Source organism: Talpa europaea, assembly GCF_964194135.1.
Source record: "Talpa europaea genome assembly, chromosome: 15".
NCBI lineage: Eukaryota > Metazoa > Chordata > Mammalia > Eulipotyphla > Talpidae > Talpa > Talpa europaea.
In genome coordinates this window covers 5,780,570-5,801,474 of record NC_140083.1, presented here as the reverse complement: position 1 = coordinate 5,801,474, position 20,905 = coordinate 5,780,570, and the positions used below count along the sequence as shown (strand labels likewise).

At 57.8% G+C, this 20,905-nt stretch overlaps 2 protein-coding genes across 5 annotated transcripts; both read left to right on the top strand.

Annotated features, from left to right (window-relative positions):
* Nucleotides 1-6,828: 6,828 nt before the first annotated feature.
* LGALS1 (galectin 1) lies at nucleotides 6,829-9,953 on the top strand. The gene is made up of 4 exons (XM_084254552.1): nucleotides 6,829-6,930; nucleotides 8,055-8,134; nucleotides 9,321-9,492; nucleotides 9,762-9,953. The coding sequence occupies exons 1-4, from the start codon at nucleotides 6,922-6,924 to the stop codon at nucleotides 9,906-9,908; spliced, it is 408 nt and encodes a 135-aa protein (XP_084110678.1). The 5' UTR covers nucleotides 6,829-6,921; the 3' UTR covers nucleotides 9,909-9,953.
* Nucleotides 9,954-14,910: 4,957 nt separating this feature from the next.
* On the top strand, nucleotides 14,911-18,912 carry NOL12 (nucleolar protein 12; the record flags this gene model as incomplete). 4 transcript variants are annotated; one of them, XM_084255882.1, is made up of 6 exons in its annotated part: nucleotides 14,911-15,054; nucleotides 16,405-16,510; nucleotides 16,789-16,828; nucleotides 17,330-17,472; nucleotides 18,306-18,397; nucleotides 18,747-18,912. In XM_084255882.1, the coding sequence occupies exons 1-6, from the start codon at nucleotides 14,972-14,974 to the stop codon at nucleotides 18,910-18,912; spliced, it is 630 nt and encodes a 209-aa protein (XP_084112008.1). In that variant the 5' UTR covers nucleotides 14,911-14,971. The 4 variants fall into 4 exon arrangements, with proteins under 4 accessions (XP_084112008.1, XP_084112007.1, XP_084112006.1 ...); XM_084255881.1 differs by having other exon boundaries at nucleotides 16,780-16,828; XM_084255880.1 differs by having other exon boundaries at nucleotides 16,780-16,828; nucleotides 17,330-17,478.
* Nucleotides 18,913-20,905: the final 1,993 nt, after the last annotated feature.

Sequence of the window (20,905 nt, the reverse complement as noted above, 5' to 3'; positions counted from 1 at the left end):
GAGCCACATTGAGCTCCAGTGACCCCATTTTCTGTACCCTGGTGGGGCTGGAATCCAGGGAAGATTTTAGGGTCTTCCCCCAGTCATGGCTGAGCACTCTGCTGTCCCAGAAGCTACCTCCCTCCTTTATCAGCTGCCCCAGATCTGACCCAGCCAGGTGCCCGTATTTCCTGCCCTGGGACCTCCCCTCCTCAAAATCTGGGCTCTGATGCCCCCTGAAGATGCCAACCAACCCTGAACACTTATTCCCCTACCTGCCTCCCTGGGGCCTTGACAGCTCTGCCCGCCCCTGCCCTGGCCTGGGGTTTCTGTGGACCAATCAGAGGTCTAGGAAACTAGGCATCATTGTCCTGAGCCCCGAGTGGACTATCAAAAAGCTAAGTGAGAGTGACCCTCTGTTGGCCGGTCCTGAGGGGGCCAGCTGGAGCCCGGTGACAGTGTAAGGCACATGTGGTCTCCTGCAGCCTGAGTGGACCCATCAGAAGGCTGTGACAATGACTCTTTCCAGTCCCAGGGCCTGTCAGGACACAGGTAATTACGACCTACTGGTCTCTTAGATCCTGAATAGAACAATCTGGAACTCTAAGGGACAGTGGCCTCTTGACAATCTGGGTCTGACGGAACCAGTCAAGGACCCAGATTTCTGTCCATAAATAAGGGTCCAAGTCCCCAAATGCCCCTCCTCCGCAGACTGCGCTCCAGACCCAGTGGGCTGCTGTGGCTCTGGGGGCTTCTGCGAGCCCCACCTACTCCCCCCATGGTCCAGTGTTGGTCCAGTGTTGATGGTGGCCAAGCTCGGGAGGGGGCTTGCTCCCTCTCTGCTGTCAGTGTTAGCCGTGCAACCTCCTCCCCGTGCCCATCTCCAGCTATTTATTTATTGTGTGCCAGTGAGAGTGGGGGTGGGGCTGGGCCTGCCCCACACCTCCACCCCTGTTGTAACCAGTCCTCGTGGACTTAATAAAGTGCGAGTGGAGTGTCTGCGGTGCCACTGTATGTCCCAGGCAGGCCGGAGGAGCCTCGACCTTCCCCTGCGTGGGACAAGCCCTCCCATTCCAGAGCATTCTATGTGTAGCACCTTCACTCTGAGCGCTTCAGGCATCACTGAGCCCAGAGCCTTGAGTTTGTGTCAGTCCTTCAAGCAAGCTTGCACCCCTCTTCCTGTCCCAGTCTTGGGTTCTGAGTGTCAGAGTGTGATGCTTACACAGGTCAGACATCTAGAAGCACCATCACCTGAGGCAGGATGCAGCTTTGCTGGCTCGCTCTAGAAGGCTGCAGCCCCTCTCTAGAAATGGGGGGCCTAGGGCAGAGCTATTGGCCTGGCTCGGGCCACATGCTGTCTTGGAACTCACACCCAAGGGGCTGGAGCACCGCTGTTGGCCCGCCTGGGAGGCCAAGGGGCAGGGCGCGGGCCTCGCCTTCTGGACCTCACTGCCACTCCCACCTTCCTTGCTGACAGAATCATGATTGTTTCAGGGAAGCACAGGTGGCTTGTAGGCAGGTAGGGAGGCAGCCCTATCCCAGTGACTTGATTCAAAGCCCGGGTCCCCCATGATGATCTGGCTCCCCCTGCAGTGATGGTCTAAGCACCACTCAGTGATGCATTGCTGGGGGAGATCGTGGGCTGTGCCTGCCTTTTTAAAGGACACAGGAGGCGCTTGTTCTTCTGGACTTTGGGTGTGGAAGCTATTGCAGCCATTCTGTGATCATGAGGCCAGACACGGCATATTTCTCTACCTCATGACTGCCTCAGGTGGCAGAGCAGAAAGATGGGCATTTCCTCCAGGACTCCTAATTTAGGGAAGTTTCAAACAGACAAGAAAAGCTCAGGAATGGCACAGTGGACACCCACATGCCCGTCACCTTGGCCCCCAGGTGTTAATATTTCAGGAAGCTGACGACATCCATTCACAAAATGAAACAATTGCATGCCAATCTCCACCCCGTGTCCTTTTCCTGGATTTGCGCCCTCCCCCACATTGACTGTTTCCTTAATGGCCAGAGATATTTTTGTCATCCTGTGTAATTTTTTTGCCCATTTGGGGGTGACTTTGAGGCAAGTGGCCTAAGAGCAGACTCACTGAAATCTGAGCTCTGTGTATGTAGCCTCAGAGTCCCACCCAGCACTTTCTCATTTTAGCTTTTTTTTAAAAGATTATTTATGCATACAAGAGCTGGGGTGCAGGCCAGAGATGCTGGGGGTGAGAGGATTCACCAGAGACAGAGTGGGGTGCAGAACAGGAGGCTCTACTGAAATCCACTGCTGAGGGGAGCAGTGAGCAAGAGAGGAGAGGTCTGCTGTACCATGTGGGTAGCCCCCTGGCTGGGGATAGCTTGACAGCGCTGAGACTTAACCCCAGCATCACCAAGGAGGCCCCTCAACCTGGGTCTGTGAAGGATAAAGATGTCACTTACCAACTTGTTTTTACATGTAAGACTTAGATGCTCTTTCCGTTTCAGCATAGTCCACATTTACCCACTTCAGCTCAGCAGTTTTAGTGTTTTGCAGCCAATACACTTTTTCTTCAGGTCTCAACTGTTTTCTAAGCTCTTAGAAGCTCTTAGCTTCCCATCAGTCTATAATTAGTACCAAAGAAAATGTTAAAAATAATGACTCCTGCCCTTAGTCCTGGGGGGTTGAGTGACAGGGGACCCCACCAAGAGGAGATGGGGTGTTCCCTAAAGGCCAGGCATTGGGACATGCAATTAGTAGGGCCCAGATTGGCAGAGAGGTACAAGGGACCTGTCCTTTGTTCAGGGAGGGGACAGGCGAGACTGGCTGAGGGGGTGGGGGGCTGGGGCAGTAGGGGTGGTGACAGGTTCCAAAACTAGCTGGTTGGGCAAACTGCCAAAAGCTGGGGCATCTCCACCCCCTCTGCACCAGAGAGTCCTTCTGCCTTCTTTGGAGTAGGAGGAAAAGATTGTCTTTGAGTCCTGGCATCCCAGGAGCACAGCACTCCGTCCTTGGCGCCACGGCTGAAAGGGCTTTGGCCCAAGAGGGTGGTCAAGTAGCAGCCCTTTCTGGGGGCTTCTGTGTCATTAAATGAAGAAGCAGGTCAGGCACAGACCAGGGTGTCTGGGCTCTCTCCTGCTCTGACTTCTAGGCCTCTGGACCCTCACCTTCCCCGACCTGGGCCAGCCAGGTTGGTGGGGGATGGAGATGGCGTGTGGGTGGACATGGCTGCCCTCCCACACAAGGGCAGGGCAGGGATGAGGATGGTGCAATTGGCAAGCAGGGAAGGGCTGACCTGGCCTGGATCCCCCAGGACCTAGAGGAGCTGAGCTCACTTCTCCAGGCCTGAGGATGGAGGAATTTCAGGGAGCTCAGTGCTTCTTCCACTGCAGGACTAGGGGGGAGGGTCAGGGACAGTCCCTGGGTGGGGCCTTGGCCTTGGGGCACAGAAGAGAGGAAAGTAATGTTGAGCTCTTCACACATCGTTCCTGTAATCTCCAACCTGCTGAAATGGGCACCTGAAATGGGCACCTGTCCCGTTTCCCACGTTAAGGACCTGGCACAGTCATAGCCAGGGAGCCCCCAATCAGGACTCCCTTTTTCTCCCCTCTCTGACACCAGCTTAGGGCTCCAGAGGAGCTGCCCTGTGCAGAAGTTCAATCCAGTTGGCAGACACAAAGCAGGGGCGAGGAGATGAAAGAATGAAAAGAGACAGTGCAGGAAAGCCAGTGCTGGACACAGGGCCTGGCAGGTCAGTGGTGCTACCACTGGGGGTCCTGAGGACGTGGAGCACACACCCTGTCCCTGTCCCCCCTTTGCCCTGCAAAGCCATAGTTCTTGTTATAGGGACAGTGGACTCTAGAGAGACTCCCCCCAAGCCTAGCCCGGAGGGGACTATTGGGAGTGAGGTGGAAGTGGGAAGGAGACCTCCCAGAGGTGCTGCCCCCCAGAGAGGTAAGCTCAACCTGGGCAAAGAAACGAGAAGACGGCTCCCTGGTAGCACAGGGGTTAAAATCTCAGTGCTGTCAGGCTATGGCCAGCCACTGGGTTTGAGTTCGATCCCTGGCCAGGGAGCTACCCACATGGCACGGCAGACCTCTCCTGTCTCCCCACTGCTCCCCTCAGCAGTGGATTTCAGTCAGTCTGCCTGTTCTGTTCCCCACTCTGTCTCTGGTGAATCCTTTCACCCCCCCCCCATACCTCTGGCCTATACCCCAGTTCTTGTATGCATAAATAAATCTTTTTTTTAAGATTTATGGGGTACAGGCTAGAGGCACGAGAGGGTGAGAGATTCACCAGAGACAGAGCGGGGAGCAGAACAGGCAGAAGGACAGAAAGCACTGCTGAGGGGAGCAGCGGGCGTGACAGGAGAGGTCCACCGCACCATGTGGGAATCTCCCTGGCCAGCAGGGAATCGAACCCATGCTGCAGAGGCTGCGGACAGCGTCACAGCGCTGTGCTCAACCCGCTGAGCCACCGGGGAGGCCCTGCATAAATAAATCTTAAAAATAATAATTTTGAACCAGATATAGTGGGGAGGGGGCTGCAGAGGGGGCACAGAAAGGATTATCAGTTGTTATAGAAAACCAACCTAATCCAACCCCAAAGCGATAAATTCCACAAAGTAAAAAAATAAAGTCCACAAAGTGAGAAAATTCCACAAAGGAATGAATCCCACCAATGAGGTCGCCCTCGCTCTGACGAAAGGCGGTCCTTGGCCTACCACCGACCGCTGGTGTCTGTCCATGCAAGCGACTTTTCCTCGATAAACTTACCGTGTGCCCCGCAACGGGAGACACAGCCAAGAACCCCACTCACCAAACCCCAACATCAACATACATGTGAAGAAGTGGGAACTTGTACCCCGAAATCATGTACAGTGTAAACTAATGTTATTTCAGTAGAAAAAATACAATTTAAACCAACAAAATTTTACATTGGAAAAAACAACAAAAAAACGGAGGAGCGGCTCAGTAGAGCCCAACTACCCGGCTGGAACAGCCAGCCAGACCCCCTAGATGGGGGAGGGGAAGGATTAGCCCCGAGCACCTCTGACCTGGGTCTGGAACTCCCCCTGAAATAACCCCCCCACCACCACCCACCACTCCCCCTCAGCAGGCAGAGGATGCGTGTAGTCCTTAAGCGGAAGTGCAGGGGAAAGTCAGCAGCTGGGCCTGCTGTGGTTCCTTTCCGAGGCAGCCAGCTTGTTCTGGGAGGAAGGACGAGGGGCTCACAGGGGGCAGCTCAGCCTCTTCTCTGCACCCACCCCAGGCCCCCTGCACTCCCCACCCCCCCTATGGCAGCGAGGCTCTGGGTCTAGAGGAAGGCAGCCAGTGAGACTGGGCAGAGGAGGTTCAGCGGGGAGTGGGCAGGGCGGGTGCTGTGCTGGCCTGGCATCCAGATGTGAGTCACTCCTGGTCCACATCTTTCCTGCTCGGGTGCTGGCACTTTCAGAAGGAGATGATGCTGTGGAGAAGGAGGTGCCTTTGACAAACTCCTCTAGTGAGCCCGCCACCCTTGCCCAGTGCTCCCCACAGCCCTCCTCCACCTCTCCTTCTGGTCCCTGTGCGGGAGGTGAGCACCCCGGTAACCTCCCCTCAACCTGTTGCTACAGTGATCATCCCTTCAGCTACATCTGGCCTCAGTACCCAACCTGCTTGTAACCTACATGGCTCCCAGTGCCCTCAAAGCAATGTCCGGCCACTCAGAGGCCCTTCAGGATCAGCCTCATGCCCACCTTTCCCCTAAGCGCCAATCATGCACTGATGCTGTTTCCCCGAATTGTACTTCCCATTCGGCTCCCCTCTCCCTAGTAGAAGGCCAGGTCCTCTACCTGGCCACCCTTCCAGGCTCACCTTCTTCACCTCCTGGAGTCTTCCTCCCTCTCTGCTGCTTGCTCAAGACTTCCCTCACAGCCATCATCCTGCTAAGCTGAATCCTGTTCCACCAGATTCCACCCCACAGTGGGCTGCCTGAGAGTGGAGACTGGGAGTTCATCTTGGAATCCTCTGAGGCCAGTTGCAGGCCAGGCATGCCGTAGATACTCAGCATAGCATTTGCTGCGTAGATGGGGAAAGGTTGTACCTCTGAGGGAAAGATGTGAGGAGAGTGGATGGGGGTGCACAGAATGGGAACCCCACCCCTCATGGCCTGGCTTGTCCTGGGCCCCCGTCAAGGGCAGACCCTCTCAGACAGGCCAGAGACTCTTAGTGGATGACCAGCAACCTGCCAGAGAACCTAAGCCTGAGGGCTGAGGCCTGCGCCGGAGCTGGGCCTGCAGCCTCAGCCTGGCACTCCGCCCAGCCTTTCTTTAGCCCTAGTGAGCAGCACCAGACTCAGCCACAATTTGGTTGGGGTGGGGGAGGCTTGGGGGTGGGGGGCCAGGGCCTTGAGTTAAGAAGTACTGGGCCCTCTGCAGAGACCCACAGAGGGTGCCACGCCCTGACCCTGGCCAGGAAGCAGCCTCCTGGAACCCCAGTTCTAATTCTCTGAAGACCTTGCACCCTCGCAGTGGTTTCTCTGACCCCCACCCCCGCGCTGAGCGCAGAACGCTGGCCCGAGGCCCCTTCCCGCTAACTCCTGGCCTAGCTCATCCTGAAACTATTTTCCACTGGCCTCCCCCAATCCCAGCCGCAGCACAGTTTCTTGCGGGGAGGGGGCGGGGGGAGGGGAGGGGGAGGGAGAATGGAAGAAGGTGGAGGGTGGAGCCTGGGCCCGGGGCGGGCTAACGGAGTGAGAGGGGGGCTCGCGCCCATTGGGCTCCTCTGCTCCTGACCAGGCTTCAAAATTCCGCTGGCCCCGCCCCATTGGCCCCCAGCCCTGCCCTGATTTACAATTGGCTGAGCTTCCAGGGGGGCGGGACGCGCGGGTCAGGTCCAGTTAAAAGGTGGGAGCGGTCAGCGGCCTGGATCTCCCGCCGAGCCTCCTGACAGCTGCCGCCGCGGTCCCCAGGAGCACCCTCCTCCGCAGCCATGTCTTGTGTGAGTGCGGGGACCCCGCTCCAAAGCCGGGGTGGCGTGGGCAGTCAGGACAGCGAGTCAGCTCAGGGTCTGGCTTCAGGTCCCCTCGAGGTTGTCCCTTTGAGTTCTTCCTGGGCCTCAGTGACCGCGTCTGTAAAATGGGGGTGGGCGCCATGGCCCCCCCAAATTTTTTGGCTTAAATTTTTTCCTGGATTCCTCCAGGGCCTGACAGCACAGCTGTATCTGCTGTGATCTGACATTTTGCAACTTTCTGATAAGTGGTGTGGGAAGGGCGTGGCCCCCGGAGCGAGGGGGCCCCTTAATAACACCTTCCCCTTTCTCCCTCCCTTCCTACCCCCCCCCCAGGGCTCCTGTCCCTCTCCTGCAGCTGTCTCAGCTTCAGGCCAGGGCAGAGTCACCCTCTGCTCCCGAGACTTCTGAAAAGCGGCCAGGATGTGAGCGGTGGCCGGGAGGGGCCTGCGTTAGCAGGTGGAGGTGGTTTTGTCCAGGCAGAGCGCGCCTGGCCTGGGGAATTCCCTGCTGCCCACTGGGAGGTGCCTAAGAATCCTCTGCGTTGCCTTTGCGGAGGAGGGAAAGGATTCAAGTTCTGGCAACAGTTCAAGTTCAACACCCGTTAACTCCTGGCCCCCGGTCCCGGCCTGCTGGCTCTGTCCTGTGAACCCCGAGCCGGCCAGGCCGCCCACTCCGCGGCTCCCGGCCTCCCGCCCTTGTGCGGTGGGGCCTGGCCTGGCTCCTCGGGGGCCTCCTCTCGGGCCCCTGCGCCTCTCTGCAGAGGAGCTTAAAGGGGGAGAGGGTGTGCCCCGCGCGGGCCGCTGTCCGCAGGCGTGAGCCGCACCGGGCCTGGCTCTCATCCAGTGAATAAGGAGCTGAGGCAGCACCCCCCGCCCCCCCAGGCCGCTCTGCACCCGACGTTCCCAGAAAGGCCAAAACTCCTGGCTATTTCTTCCAGAACCTCAGACCCGGTTGAGAGTGGGCTCCTTCCCAGGCCGTGCAGAGAAAGAGGCTAGAGCTGCACCGGGTCCCCGGGCCTCTGGGAGGATCGAGGGTGGGGGGGGTGGGGACCCCACATGCCACCCCGCGGACGCTGCTCCCCTAACGCGGCTGGGCCGCTCTTGTCTGCTCAGGGTCTGGTCGCCAGCAACCTGAACCTCAAACCTGGGGAGTCCCTCAAGGTGGTGGGCAAGGTCGCCCCCGACGCTAAGAGGTGAGGGGAGAAGGCCGGGTGGGGGGCGCGGGGCGCGGGCCCCGCGGGGTGCGCAGGGGCGTGGCCGCTCGGGCCGGCGGCTCCCGGCGGGGAGGGGTTAACACCGCGGCCCAGGCAGCGTTTTCTGGATGAGTCACTTCCTCCTCGGGGTCTGGACGCCCCCACCATAGTCACCCCTTCCCTCCCTGCTGGTGCCTCTTAAACTAAACCAGCTGCGGACACGTCACCGGCCTGGCTGGCCCCGCCCACTCGCCGCCCTGGGCGGGGCCATCGGCGGGGCGGGGCCATCGGCGGGGCGGGGCCATCGGCGGGGCGGGGCCATCGGCGGGGCGGGGCCATCGGCGGGGCGGGGCCCGCGGGGCTCGCTTGGGGGGCCTCTTTCCCCGAGAGCCTCACTTTCTTCACCCCGACCGACCATCAGCAACTCTCACTTCTCTCGGCCTGTGGCAGCTTCTCAGCCCCGAGCGCCTCTGGAGTCACGTGGGGCCGTCGCCGCCCGGAGCGGGGTGTCAATCAGTGCAGGGGCCCGCGGCTGGGGAAGCGGGAGTCCCGATCCGCCCGCAGACCGCGGCGCCCACGCGCCTCCCGTGCGCGGTCCGCTCGGTTCCTCCCTCAGAGCGAGGTTCGCTCCCCGCTCAGCAAACATAGTATTATTGGTGCATTTGCCCCGCGGTTAGTGGGCACCCGCTGCGTGTCACGCGTCTTGCTGGCACCAGGGCGACTGAAACACTGACAGGCGGAACTGCCCCCCCCAGGCCACCGCCTCAAGGTCACCCCTCACCCCTCACCCCTCCTTGCTCCCCTGCAAATGAGGAAACTGAGATGAAGTCCAGAGAGGTCTAGTGTCGGTCGTGCTCAAGGCCCCACAGCACGGCCGGCAGGGCTGGCGCTGGGCGCAGGCCCCTGCTCCTGCCCGGGGGGTGGCGCTGGGCGCAGGCCCCTGCTCCTGCCCGGGGGGTGGCGCTGGGCGCAGGCCCCTGCTCCTGCCCGGGGGGTGGCGCTGGGCGCAGGCCCCTGCTCCTGCTCGGGGTGTGGCGCTGGGCGCAGGCCCCTGCTCCTGCTGGGGGGGGGGGTGGCGCTGGATGCAGGTGCCCCCACACCACCTCGCCAGCTGGTGTGTGGCTGGCGCGCTGAGGCGCGGACCCCACAGCCCGAGGACACCTCCATCCCTCTGGTTACTCCCTAGCTTTGTGCTGAACCTGGGCAAGGACAGCGACAACCTGTGCCTTCACTTCAACCCTCGCTTTGACGCCCATGGAGACTCCAACACCATCGTGTGCAACAGCAAGGATGGCGGGGCCTGGGGGGTGGAGCATCGCGAGCCGGCCTTCCCCTTCCAGCCGGGAAGTGTGGTGGAGGTGGGCTGGAGCCTGGGGCACGGGGGGCCTGCCTGGGCTGGGGCAGAGTGGGCTTAGTGGCTAGAGACCCAGGAGGCTTCCTATGCTCCCTTCCCTCCCCGCCACCTTCCCCCATCATCCTCCGCTCTCCCAACCTCAGGAGCCTCACTATCCAGGGGACTGTGGAGAGGGCTCCGGAGGACCCTTGACCCGCAGGCCATGGCGAGGCTGCAGAGCCCAGGCTCCCGCGGGGGTCCACACTCCTCACTGCACTTCCCTGCCTCCCCCAGGTCTTCATCTCCTTCGACAAGGCCGACCTGACCATCAAGCTGCCAGATGGACACACATTCAAGTTCCCCAACCGCCTCAGCCTGGAGGCCATCAGCTACATGGCGGCCGATGGCGACTTCAAGATCAAGTGCTTGGCCTTTGAGTGAAGCCACCTGGCTCATGGCCCAATAAAGGCAGCTGCCTCTGTTTCCCCTCCATCTGTTAAGTGTGTGTGCCTGTGCGCATGTGTATGGATATGTGGGTGTGAAAGAGAAGGGATCCCCCCGGCCCCCAGGCCCTGCCCCTCCCTCACTTCCATCCCTTCCCCAGTGCATTCCTCCTAAGGGCCAGTGCCACCTTCTCCCCCGGGTTCCCCTGGGCCCAGTGACTACTGCATAAGCTGCCTCAGAGCAGCTCCCAGCCACCGGGCCCCGCACACAGCAGGTGCTCAAAAGGTGCTAAGGGAATGAAACCAGGGGAAAGAGATGGGTTCCCGCCCTGGTGCCAGAGCAGCACAGAGGGAGGTGGCAGAAGAATAACCCTGGCCCCTGTTTTCAGGAGCCAGGAGGAGGAGATCTGGTTCAGGGTTGGCAGGCCACCTGCTGTGTGGTCAGCGTATCCGCTGACCTCGCTGAACCCAGTTTAGTCTTGCTATGACTGCGGGGATGGATAACAGCTCAGCCTGTGACAGGTTGCTGTGAGGATGAGACGGGGAGGAGCCAAGTTCAATGCCAGGCCTGTGGCAAGTGCTCATGGGCAGTGTCTTCCTGTCCCTCCCAAACCCCCTCCTGAGATGTCATTACCCCAATTTAAAGGAGAAGAAACAGGTTCTTGGTGATAACATAAGTGCCTGGTTTCTACTGGCTCCTCAGGTACCCCAGCATTGTAGCCCAGAGTTATGTACCCCAATCCTGCAGGATAAGGGCCACCAGGGTGCTGGTCCAGAAGCTGTTTCAAATAGCTCCCAGTGAGAACCCCAGTGGCTCCCTCCAAGCCCTAGAGCAGCTTCCTGAGGTGTGTGTGTAGGGGGGTCGTCACATCTCATTCTTCAGGACAGCTGGTGCTAGCTGGATCACCTGGGTAGGCCTCTTTCACCCCCACCTTAGTTTTCTCATCTATAAAATGGGGATCACTATTTGGTTCATTGCCCCCTTGGGTGGATTTCCATCTCATGGGTTCCCGAGGTGAGGGGGGTGCATGTCTCTCTAAAAGGGCCAAGGAGGATGACTTTGCACTTGCTGGGGGCCTGGGAAGGGGGAGTCAGAGACCAGTTTGTCCCAAGAGCCACACCCAATCTCCAGGCTCTCCTGAGGCACCCAGAAAATTTTTGTAAGTCTGTGGATAGGGCACCACCTGCTGGACATTTGAGGAAGTGTCTCAACTGCTTTTCTCTGTTCTCATCGTTCACCCCAGATTCTCCCTATGCTGGCAGAACAACCTCAGGGAACTGGGACTGGTATTAAAATCAAGCAGAGAAAAGCTGGGGAAGATAAGGAGAGAGACCACTGGATGTGGAGGAAGGAAAATGGACTCAGGGCCTCCCTGGTGGCGCAAGGGGTTAAGCACAGTGCTGTGAAGCTATCTGCAGCCTCTGCAGCACGCGCTTGATCCCCCGCTGGCCAAGGAGCAGCCCACATGGCACAGCAGACCCCTCCGGTCTCAGCCACTGCTCCCCTCAGCAGTGTACTTCAGTCAATCTGCCTGTTCTGCTCCCCACTCTGTCTCTGGTGAATCCTCTCACCACCCCACCTCTGGCTTACACCCCAGTTCTTGCGTGCATAAATAAATAAATACTAAAAAAAAAATCCTCAGTTTAAAAAAGAAAAAAGAGATTTATGGTGCCCAGCACCTAGTAGGTCAGTTTCCTTCCCCTATTTTAAGACTCACTGTGTCCCAAGAGCCTGTGAAGGGCTCCACCACCAGCACTTGCTCTTTTTGCCTGTCTGACCTCAGACAAGTATCCCTCTGAGCTGCAGTAAAATGCAGTTCAGACCCCAAACAAGATCATCATGAAGACTTCATTTTTTTCCTAAATATTTTTTATTTATTTATGCATACAAGAACTGGAGTGTAGGGGCCTCCCTGGTGGTGTAGAAGATTGAGCGCAGCTCTGTAAAGCTGTCCACAGCCTCTGCAGCGCGGGTTCGATTCCCAGCTGGCCGGGGAGATCCCCACATGGTGTGGCAGACCTCTCCTGTTGCATCCGCTGCTCCCCTCAGCAGTGTATTTCATTGCTCTGCCTGTTCTGCTCCCCGCTCTGTCTCTGGTGAATCCTCTCGCCCTCCTGCACCTCTGTCCTGTACCTGTACCCCAGCTCTTGCATAAAAATAAATAAATCTTTAAAAAAAAAAGAACTGGGGTGTAAGCCAGAGATGCAGAGGGTGAGAAGACACACCAGAGACAGCAGGGAACAGAACAGGCAGACAGACTGAAACACACTGCTGAGAGGAGCAGCGGGCAATACAGGAGAGGTCTGCCATGCCATGTGAGTTGCTCCCTGGCCGGGGATTGAACTCGTGCTACAGTGGCTGCCAATAGCTTCATAGCACTCAGATTTAACTCCCTGTGCCACCAGGGAGGCCCAAGAACATGCCATCTTTTGCTGTTCATGGCACACAGTGGGTGCTCAGTAAACATAAAAATAATTCCAGTTCTTCCGATAAGTGACCTTGGGTGATCTCTAAAGATAGTTCTCTATTCACTTGATCTAACAAAATCATGCAAATTGAGAGCTTCAAATCTTCAGAGTGAGTGGGAGTGCCCAGGCCAAACAGTGGGGCTGGACACAGGGCCAGTGAAACAAAAAAGAATGCTGAATTTACCACACAGACGAGATGCAGAGAGGAATGCTGGCCACACGGGTTTAGATGCAGTCTTTGGTCATGGAGCACATCTAGGTGAACCAAGTCCCCAAGGTATGCGAGGAATTTCCAGAGCTCCTGGCCAGAGAAACCCCTCCCTGAGCACCTCGGCCATAGAGTGAGGCTTGTAAATGAAAAAGATTAAATTGTTCCTAAGCTAAAGGAGAACACATAGAAGAGAAGGACATCCCAGAAGAAATAGAAATAAAACATGTGGCTCAGGGATAAATGCAGCATGAAATAAATGCAACAAGAATAATAATTTCAAGGAGAAATCAACCCTAAAAGGATGGGTGATTTTAGCCTTAGGAATCTGGTGTGTGGTGGTGGTGGAGGGGGGACTAGTTGATGATCTGGCAAGCCTGGTAGCCACACTTTTGTCTACAAACAGTTGGTGGTGGGGCCTGGTCAGCAGCAGGTGGCAGCACTGAGACACTGGGCCAGGGAACGGAGGAGGCAGCAAGCTGGGCATCTTCCAGGAGCTGGACTCGCCAGGCCGCTCTCTGACGGAGAGTGAGATGTATGGCCACTAGGGGCCGGAGGGTCAGTGCTCATCACCGTGAAGCCTCAAAGGCCTGTGGCCTGGGTTTGAGGGTGAAGCACTTAGCACCAACATGGAATGCCTGCGCAGAGGACCCTCCTGGTACAAATGCAACTTTCGTGAATAGTGTTCCCTCCTTTACAAGGTCAGGGCCCAGAGCCGGCGCTGCTAGCTTGGAAACCAAAGACCAAGGTTCAAGTCCAGCTAGACCAAAGAGTAGCCGTGTAACCCTGGACAAATTGTGTGTCTTCTCTAAGATAATTGTGTGTCCTCTCTGGCCCACAGCAGGCACTCAATCATGTGAGCTTCCTCACTCTCTGGTTCCAGTCACTTGTCAAGTGAGAGGGTTGCATTGTAACAGGCTATTATTCTTCCGGTATCCCCACCCTGGGGCAGGTCTGCGGTCACCTCATACAGGAAGCCCTTCCCCCTGCCCCCAGCTCCTGCAGCCTCCATGTCTTGGCTGCAGAGGTGTCATCCCCTGGACTGTAATGACTGCGGGATCCTGCTGCACCCGCCTGTCCCTATTTGGGAGCTGGGGTTCATCACACTCAGTTGCAGTGGGATAAAAGGACCTGCCTATCCTTAAAGACAAGTGGAGCAGCTTGTCCACAGCACCCCACACAGTGCGTTGAAAAGGAGGGGGTTCCAGCTAACAAGCCAGTTACCCAAATCCCCTTCATTGTAGTTTTAATGAATACCTTCATGTTCGTGCCCTCATTCTCAATGCGGATGTGGTATTAGACCCCATTCCACGCTTGGGGGAATGGAGGCACAGACAGGTGTGGCATATCTTAGGTGATGCACACTTTACATAACTCATCCTTCACGGTCACTGCTCTCAAAGTTTGGTCCAACAACAACAGCATCACCTGAGAACTTGTTGGAAAAGCAAAATCTGGGGCTCATTCGGACTTGTTGAATCAGAAACTGGGGGTTGGGGGGTAGAGGGAGCGCTTAGCGATCTGGGTTTCATCAAGCCGTCTGTGGGATTCTGATGCCAAAGTTTGCAAACCACTGCTTCACCATAAGGCTACAAAGTCACTCTAAGTTAATCTCCACTGTAAAATGGGTTAACTGAGGCACAGAGGAGGCAAATGGTCCAGGACCACACCGCAGTAATGGGGGGCGGGGGCTACATTCTAATCTGGCTGTTCTGGCTCCAGAAACAGCGCTCTTGGAAAAGCCGAGTTGATATCCGAATCAAAGGCTCAGCAACCTTTGGCTATTCGTTAATAGTTTCTTTTCTTTTTTTTAAGATTTATTTATTTATGCATACAGAGCTGGGGTACAGGCCAGAGATGCGGGGGCTGAGAGGATTCACCAGAGACAGAGTGGGGAACAGAACAGGCAGACTGAATGAAGTTCACTGCTGCGGGGAGCAGCGGGCGCGACAGGAGAGGTCTGCCGTGCCATGTGGGTAGCTCCCTGGTGGGCCGGGGATCGAGCTCCTGCTGCAGAGGCTGCGGCTTGCTTCATAGTGCGGTGCTTCACCCCGCCCCCCCCCCCCTCGCGCCACCAGGAAGGCCCCTCGTTAATAGTTTCTTATTAGCGCCTACTGCGCGCCGTGCCAGTCGCTGAACCCGGGGCCTCGCGCTCCCGGCTGACTCCGGGCCAGGGCGCGGCTGCGAGTCGCCGAGGGGGCAGGGATCTGCGTTCCGCCCACAGGAGCGCGCGGCGCAGAGACTGGCGGGGCGGCTCCTTTAAAAGGCGGGGCCCGGCAAGCGGAACTGTGGCGCCAAAGCCGCGAGACGCTGCCGGAGGCTGAAAACGCGACACCCGGAAGTGGCCGCGGCGGGGAGGCCGCGCTGCCGGAGGCCTGTCCGCTATGGGTCGCAACAAGAAAAAGAAGCGCGATGGCAACGACCGGCGGCCGCGGCTCGTTCTCAGCTTCGACGAGGAGAAACGGCGGTGAGTGCCGAGGCTGGGCCCGCCGCCCCTCCGGCCGCCGGGCTGGGCCGAAGCCGAGGCCGGGCCCCGGCAGCGCGCTCACGCGGAGGCCCTTCCGGCCCTTCCGGCCCCGCCCTCGGCGCTCGCCGGCGCCCCCCCCCCCCGCCCGCGCCTGCCCGGCCCCTGCCCCGCGGGCACCGGGCTGCTGTGAGCGCGGCGGGGCTGCCGGGGGCTCGGTACAGAGTCGGGCAGCCGACGCCGCTCGCAGCCGGCCGGCCGCTCGGTTGCTGAAGGACGGGCGAGTGGAGTGAGAGCAGCCCCAGCCCGTTTACTCGTTCGCCAGACTTTTTACTGAACTCGTCCGGCGTGTGTGCCAGACCTCGGGCTCCCTAGCTGGAGGCCTCAGCGACCGGCCCGTCCGGTACATGGTGTTGAGTCGCCCAGGGCGGGGCCCCCGCGCACATGCGAGTGGAGCAGCCGGCCCTAGAGAGATGGGAAGGGGCCCAGATTGGGTAAGGGCGGGGGGAGTGCTGGGGCATCGTCAAGAAACCCAGGGTGGGGGCCTCCCCGGTGGCGCAGCGGTTGAGCGCTGGGTTGCGAAGCTGCCCGCGGCCTTTGCAGCGCCGGTTCGATCCCCGGCTGCTCCCCGGCCACCGGAGGAGGGTCCCGCATGGCGCGCAGACCTCTCCTGCCGCCCGCTGCTCCCCTCAGCAGAGTCCTTCGGTACTTCTGCCTGCTCTGCACCCCGCTCTGGCTCTGGTGAGTTCTCTCACCCTCCCGCGCTTCTGACTGTACCCAGTGCTTGTATAAACAAAAGCAAACAAACAAATAAATAAGTAAAACATGCCTCTATTTTAAAAAAAAAAAAAAGAAAAGAAACCCAGGGTGGCTTCAGCAGGCCTTACAGTTGGGTCCAGGGGGCAGGCGGCCTGGGGAAATGAGGTGTTGGTTCAGGAGAGAGTTTGTGAAGGTGGGGGTGAGCTTGCAGCCCCTCCTAGACGTAGCTTAATTCACTGGGTGATGGAATTTGCCAGTGCAGAAGGGCCCCCATCTAAGGCCACAACCTGTGTCCACCACCTGACCCTGTTGCCTGGAGCTAAGAACCCTGGAGGGTAGTGAGTAGCAGAAAGCAGCGTTTTCTTCTTTGCCCGAACCTTATAATCTCCGTGATTCTCAGCAAACAACCTAGTCTCTCTGTGCCTCAGTGTCCCCATCTGTAAAGGGGGGAGATACCTTGTTGTGAGGGTTACATGAGTTAACGTGTAAACTGGGGTGGCAGGCATCTAGTAGGGAAGTGTTAGCTGTTTTTCTCTTCCTAGAGTGAGCCCTTGTCATATCTTCTAGTTGCTCTTCTTTGTCTTTCTCCTGTAGGGAGTACCTCACAGGCTTCCACAAGCGCAAGGTGGAGCGGAAAAAGGCAGCCATTGAGGAGATCAAGCAGCGGCTCAAGCAGGAGCAGAAAAAACTCCGGGAAGAGGTGTGAGGGGGAATGCAGATGGGCTGCAGGGAGGTTTCTGACTCCCAGGGAACTTGCAGCCTCAGATGGCCTGAATAGGGGCATCTGAGGGGATGCGGGAAGGTGTGGGCAGGTCTGGGAAGCGGTTTATGTAGGTAGAAACATGTTGGGCTCAGGTCTGGGAGAGGTTCTGGATGGAATCTACTGGTTCCACCCAGAACCATGGTCTCACTGAACCTTGTCTGAGGTGGGACCAGGGCGCCATACTCATGTGGTCCCTTTGGTTTCAGCGCCACCAGGAGTACTTGAAGATGCTGGCAGAGAGAGAGGAGGCGCTGGGTAAGTCCCACCCTGGCTGGATCTGGGGAACAACCCTTGGGCCAAGGTTTATTTACCCCTTTGGGGGTGGAGGAGGGGGCTGGGGAGGCAGCACAGAAGCTGACTCGCTCTACGATCTTGACTGTGATCTGGGGCCCCCTCTGAGTTGGTCAGAGCCCAGAAGAAGGAGACTCAAACCTCTTGGTATACTGCTGCTGAGCAGAAAGCCTGGTTTCTGAGGCTAGGAGGGACTGGGGGTGGAGGCAAGGAGTGGCAGCAGCTTCTGGTGTCACAGCAGGTTGTCCTAGGTGGTGACCAGGGGTCTGAGGTCTCTCTGGAATGTGAGAGGAGAAGTTGATCATTTACAACATTTGTGTGCAGGCCAGGCTCTAGAGCCAGCTGCCTCCTGGATACTAACCATCCCACAGAGAGGGGCCTTTGCACACCAGGGCTGGGAGGGGGGCTGGAGCCTAGCTCTCTACGCTCCGGGCTGAGACCCAGTTCTGTGCCTGCCCTGCACAGAGGAGGCAGACGAACTGGAGCGGCTGGTGACAGCCAAGACCGAGTCTGTGCAGTATGACCACCCCAACCACACAGTCACCGTGACCACCATCAGTGACCTGGACCTCTCGGGGGCCCGGCTGCTGGGGCTGCCCCCACCTGAGGTGGGTGTCTCTCCCAATCCTGGGGAAGAAGGGACAGCAGGGCAGACTGGCTTGTCAGGGGGTTGCTGGGTGCTGGCCCGTGTCATGGGGGTTCCGTGCAAGGGATTCTTTTTCCTTCCAAGTGCCCTTTGGGGCCTAGGCAAAACCCCAGGCCCCTGGGGCTTCAGGGGCCAACTCTGCCACTAAGTGGCTATAGGAGCTTGGGGGGTTTCTTTACCTTGCCTGCTCACTTCTTTAGCAGTTGCGGGATGCTGGTGACAGCACCTGCCTTGTGGGATTGCTGCAGGGATATGGCGGCTAGTCCAGGAGATGCCTGTGCATTGTCATCCCTATTGCATGATAAGTAGCGTGAGGCCTGTGAGTTTCAATGGATGGATTTTGAGTCATTAGCAGGTTACAACCAGCATTAAAAAATAAAACAAAATAGCAAAACATTATAGTAAATGTCCTCTTATGAAACATTTGTGTCAAATAAGTTGTGTTTGTCTGGACTGTGTAGAATTTCCGTTCTGTGTGTGCACAGTTGCCAGGGAAACCCGGCTCCCTCACACGGCCCTGATCTTACGCTCACCGTCTGTTTTATGCTCCTTATGTGCATCCTGACGCAGACAAGCCCTGTTCCCGTTTTCCAAGTTCTTTTGTTGGCAAGTGTTTGGGTGTCGTCTGTCAGCTCATCAGTCCCCTGTGTCCCCGCTTCAGGGTGATTTCACCACCCACAGTCTTCTCTGGGCCCTGTTCTGGCCCCACTGGTCAGAGCTGTCATTGCTCAGGGTGCCCAGCCCAGGCCCTGACCCCCACTCTCAATGACAGTGCTTGTGCTGTGTTTTCTCTAGCAAGGGACCGGGTGTGAGGAGGAGCCATCATCCCCAGAGAAGCCGGCCAGAGCCTTACCCAGGAAGTCCCGAGACCCCCTGCTGTCCCAGCGGTGAGCCTGCTCCTCATGGCTAGAATCAGGGCCCTGCCCATGGAATCCCCCTCCTTGGCCTGTGGAATGGGCCTCAGCCCCTCCTCTCTGTCGTACCCCTCCCCCAGGTCTGACCCTGGTGCCCTCAGTGGCTGGGCACAGGCTCCCTCCATGAGCTGAGGAGCCAGAGGCCTGGACTCAGAGCAGGCTGTCTCTGGAATGGAGTTGGCACTCCTGGCATGAGGGGCCGGTTCTGACTTGCTCTTCATGAGCTGGGCCATCAGTCATCCCCCTACCCGGCCCTCCACCTGTGCCCTGCTCTCTAGGGTGCAAGAAGGCCCTAGCCTCACCAGCATTCCATCTCCCACAGGATCTCCTCGCTCACGGCCTCACTGCATGCACACAATCGTAAAAAGGTCAAGAAGAAACATCCCCAACGGGCCCAGGACTCCACCAAGAAGCCCCCAAGTGCCACTCGCACCAGCAAGACCCAGCGCCGCCGGCTCACAGGCAGAGCCCGCCACAGTGGGGAGTGAGCCTGAGCCTCGGGCCCACCCTGGCCTAGGCTACCAGGCCCTCCGGTCTCAGCTTGGTAACCCAGCCTGCACCGAGGTTATGGCTCTGCAGCAGTTGAGCACCTCTCCAACCCAGGGCTGTACCCCAAGGCGCATACCCCAGGAGGAGCAGGCAGCCAAGAGCTGGCCTCCCTGGGAGGTATGGAACATCTTTGCACATGTACCTCCACTCGGCCTTCATCTGTTTTTGAGACTCACTGCAATGTGACCCGTTTGTCCTTAACCCTGTGCCAAGAGCAGGCTGGGGGGGCAGGCACTGTGTTAGAGCCTCACATCGGGACTGCAGGAGTCTGCAGGTTGGGGGTAGTGTGTCAAATGTGTTCTCAGCCATGGGGACGCTTCTAGACTAGAGACAGGGTTGGGTCTTGGAGAGTGCGTGACGGCAGCCCTGCCGCAGCTCCTGCCTGGCCCTAGAGGAGAGGGAGCAGGTCTGCAGGACACACCTTCCCTCCACTCACCCCTGAAGGACCTGCAGGAGCAGTCTTGTCCCGCCCCTTTTGGGATAGTCATCTCCCATGTCACCATCAAAACCCACCTTCTGGAGATTTCTGATATTGGCCATGTGTGACTTAAGGCCACACCTAGGCTTAGGAACGCGAAACTCAGGGCTGGTGGCTGGGAGGCCCCGTGACCTGGCTTCTCGCTCCTTTACCCATTCTTCCTGCTGCCTTTCCATTGTCCTCCCCTCTGCTTGGGGCGGGGTGGCTGCCATGCTTGGCTGCCTCCATCCTGGGCAGAGTGGGGCCTGTGGCCAGCTCTCCAGGTAGTTCTGGTTCTCAGCCCAGGCCAGTGTTGGCCTCACCCTCATCCCTTGTGAGCTGGAAGAGCTGCACCTGGGGAAACATGCGCGCAGCAGGGCTTGGGTCTGGCTCCTGGCCCTGCAGCTTGGCCATGGTATGACTGAGGGCTGCCTGGAGGCAGAAACAACCATGGGTCTAAACACTTCCCGTGGCACCTGCCATCCCCAGTGTACCTTATATGTTTGCAGCGGCTGCTGTTGGCTGAGACCCAGCTCTTCCACTGGCCCCAGGCACATGGGACCATTTACAACTTGCATCTGGAATTGTAGTGTTTACAAACAAGTATTAAACTTTTTATTAAACCTTTGCATGCTCTCCTATTTGTGTCATCTATTCTTCTGGCAGGCCAAGGAGGTTGAGCCCCATGATTTTGTCAAGTCATTAGAGTGATGGAATTGGAACCTTCTGGAGAGCTGCTCTTTTTCTCCCAGGACCTCTTCTCCATGTTCCATGCTGGACTCTTTCCTCCTGTTGCTCACTCTCCTAGGGGACCCTCGGAGTGCCTTGGGATCCTTGATGTTCTATTAAGAAGGATTAGGTTTAGCTGCAAATAACAAGAAACAATTTTAAAAGAAGTGGCTTATGAGAGAGGAAGGCGCTAACCTGGCTTCTGGAAGGCTGGGGCTGGGGTGGCAGGTTTTAGTTTTATTATTGTGCAACCTCTTACAGCTTCCACTTCATGGTCCAAGATGGCTGCTTGAGCTTCAGCCATCATGGCTGCCTTTTGGCCAGCAGAACGGAGAACATGGAAAGTTTGAACCTCAAACCAAACACATAAAGGTGAAGCAGGTTCCCCAAGCTCATAATCAGGAAGTGCTACGGCTGGATGTCAAGCTTGAGTCTCCTGTTTTACTTACGGTAGCCGGCCAAGCACAAAGCTCACTCTCCTTGTTACGCATCTGTGTCTTCTGTTCCATCCTGGTCTCTCTCTCCCGCTGACCAGTGGGCTCCTCATCAGAGGAGGAACCACATTTCACACGTTACCATCACCCCAGAGCCCAGGGAGGCCTGGCATGTACTGTGTGAATGTCTGGGTGAATTAGCAAATGAAGACACTCTGGTGCCTGGAGCAGTCGGCACATCAGCGTTTTAGTCTTGGCTCTGCCGCTTCCAGCTGTGTGACAATGGCAGGTTCATCCCCTGATCCTCAGCTG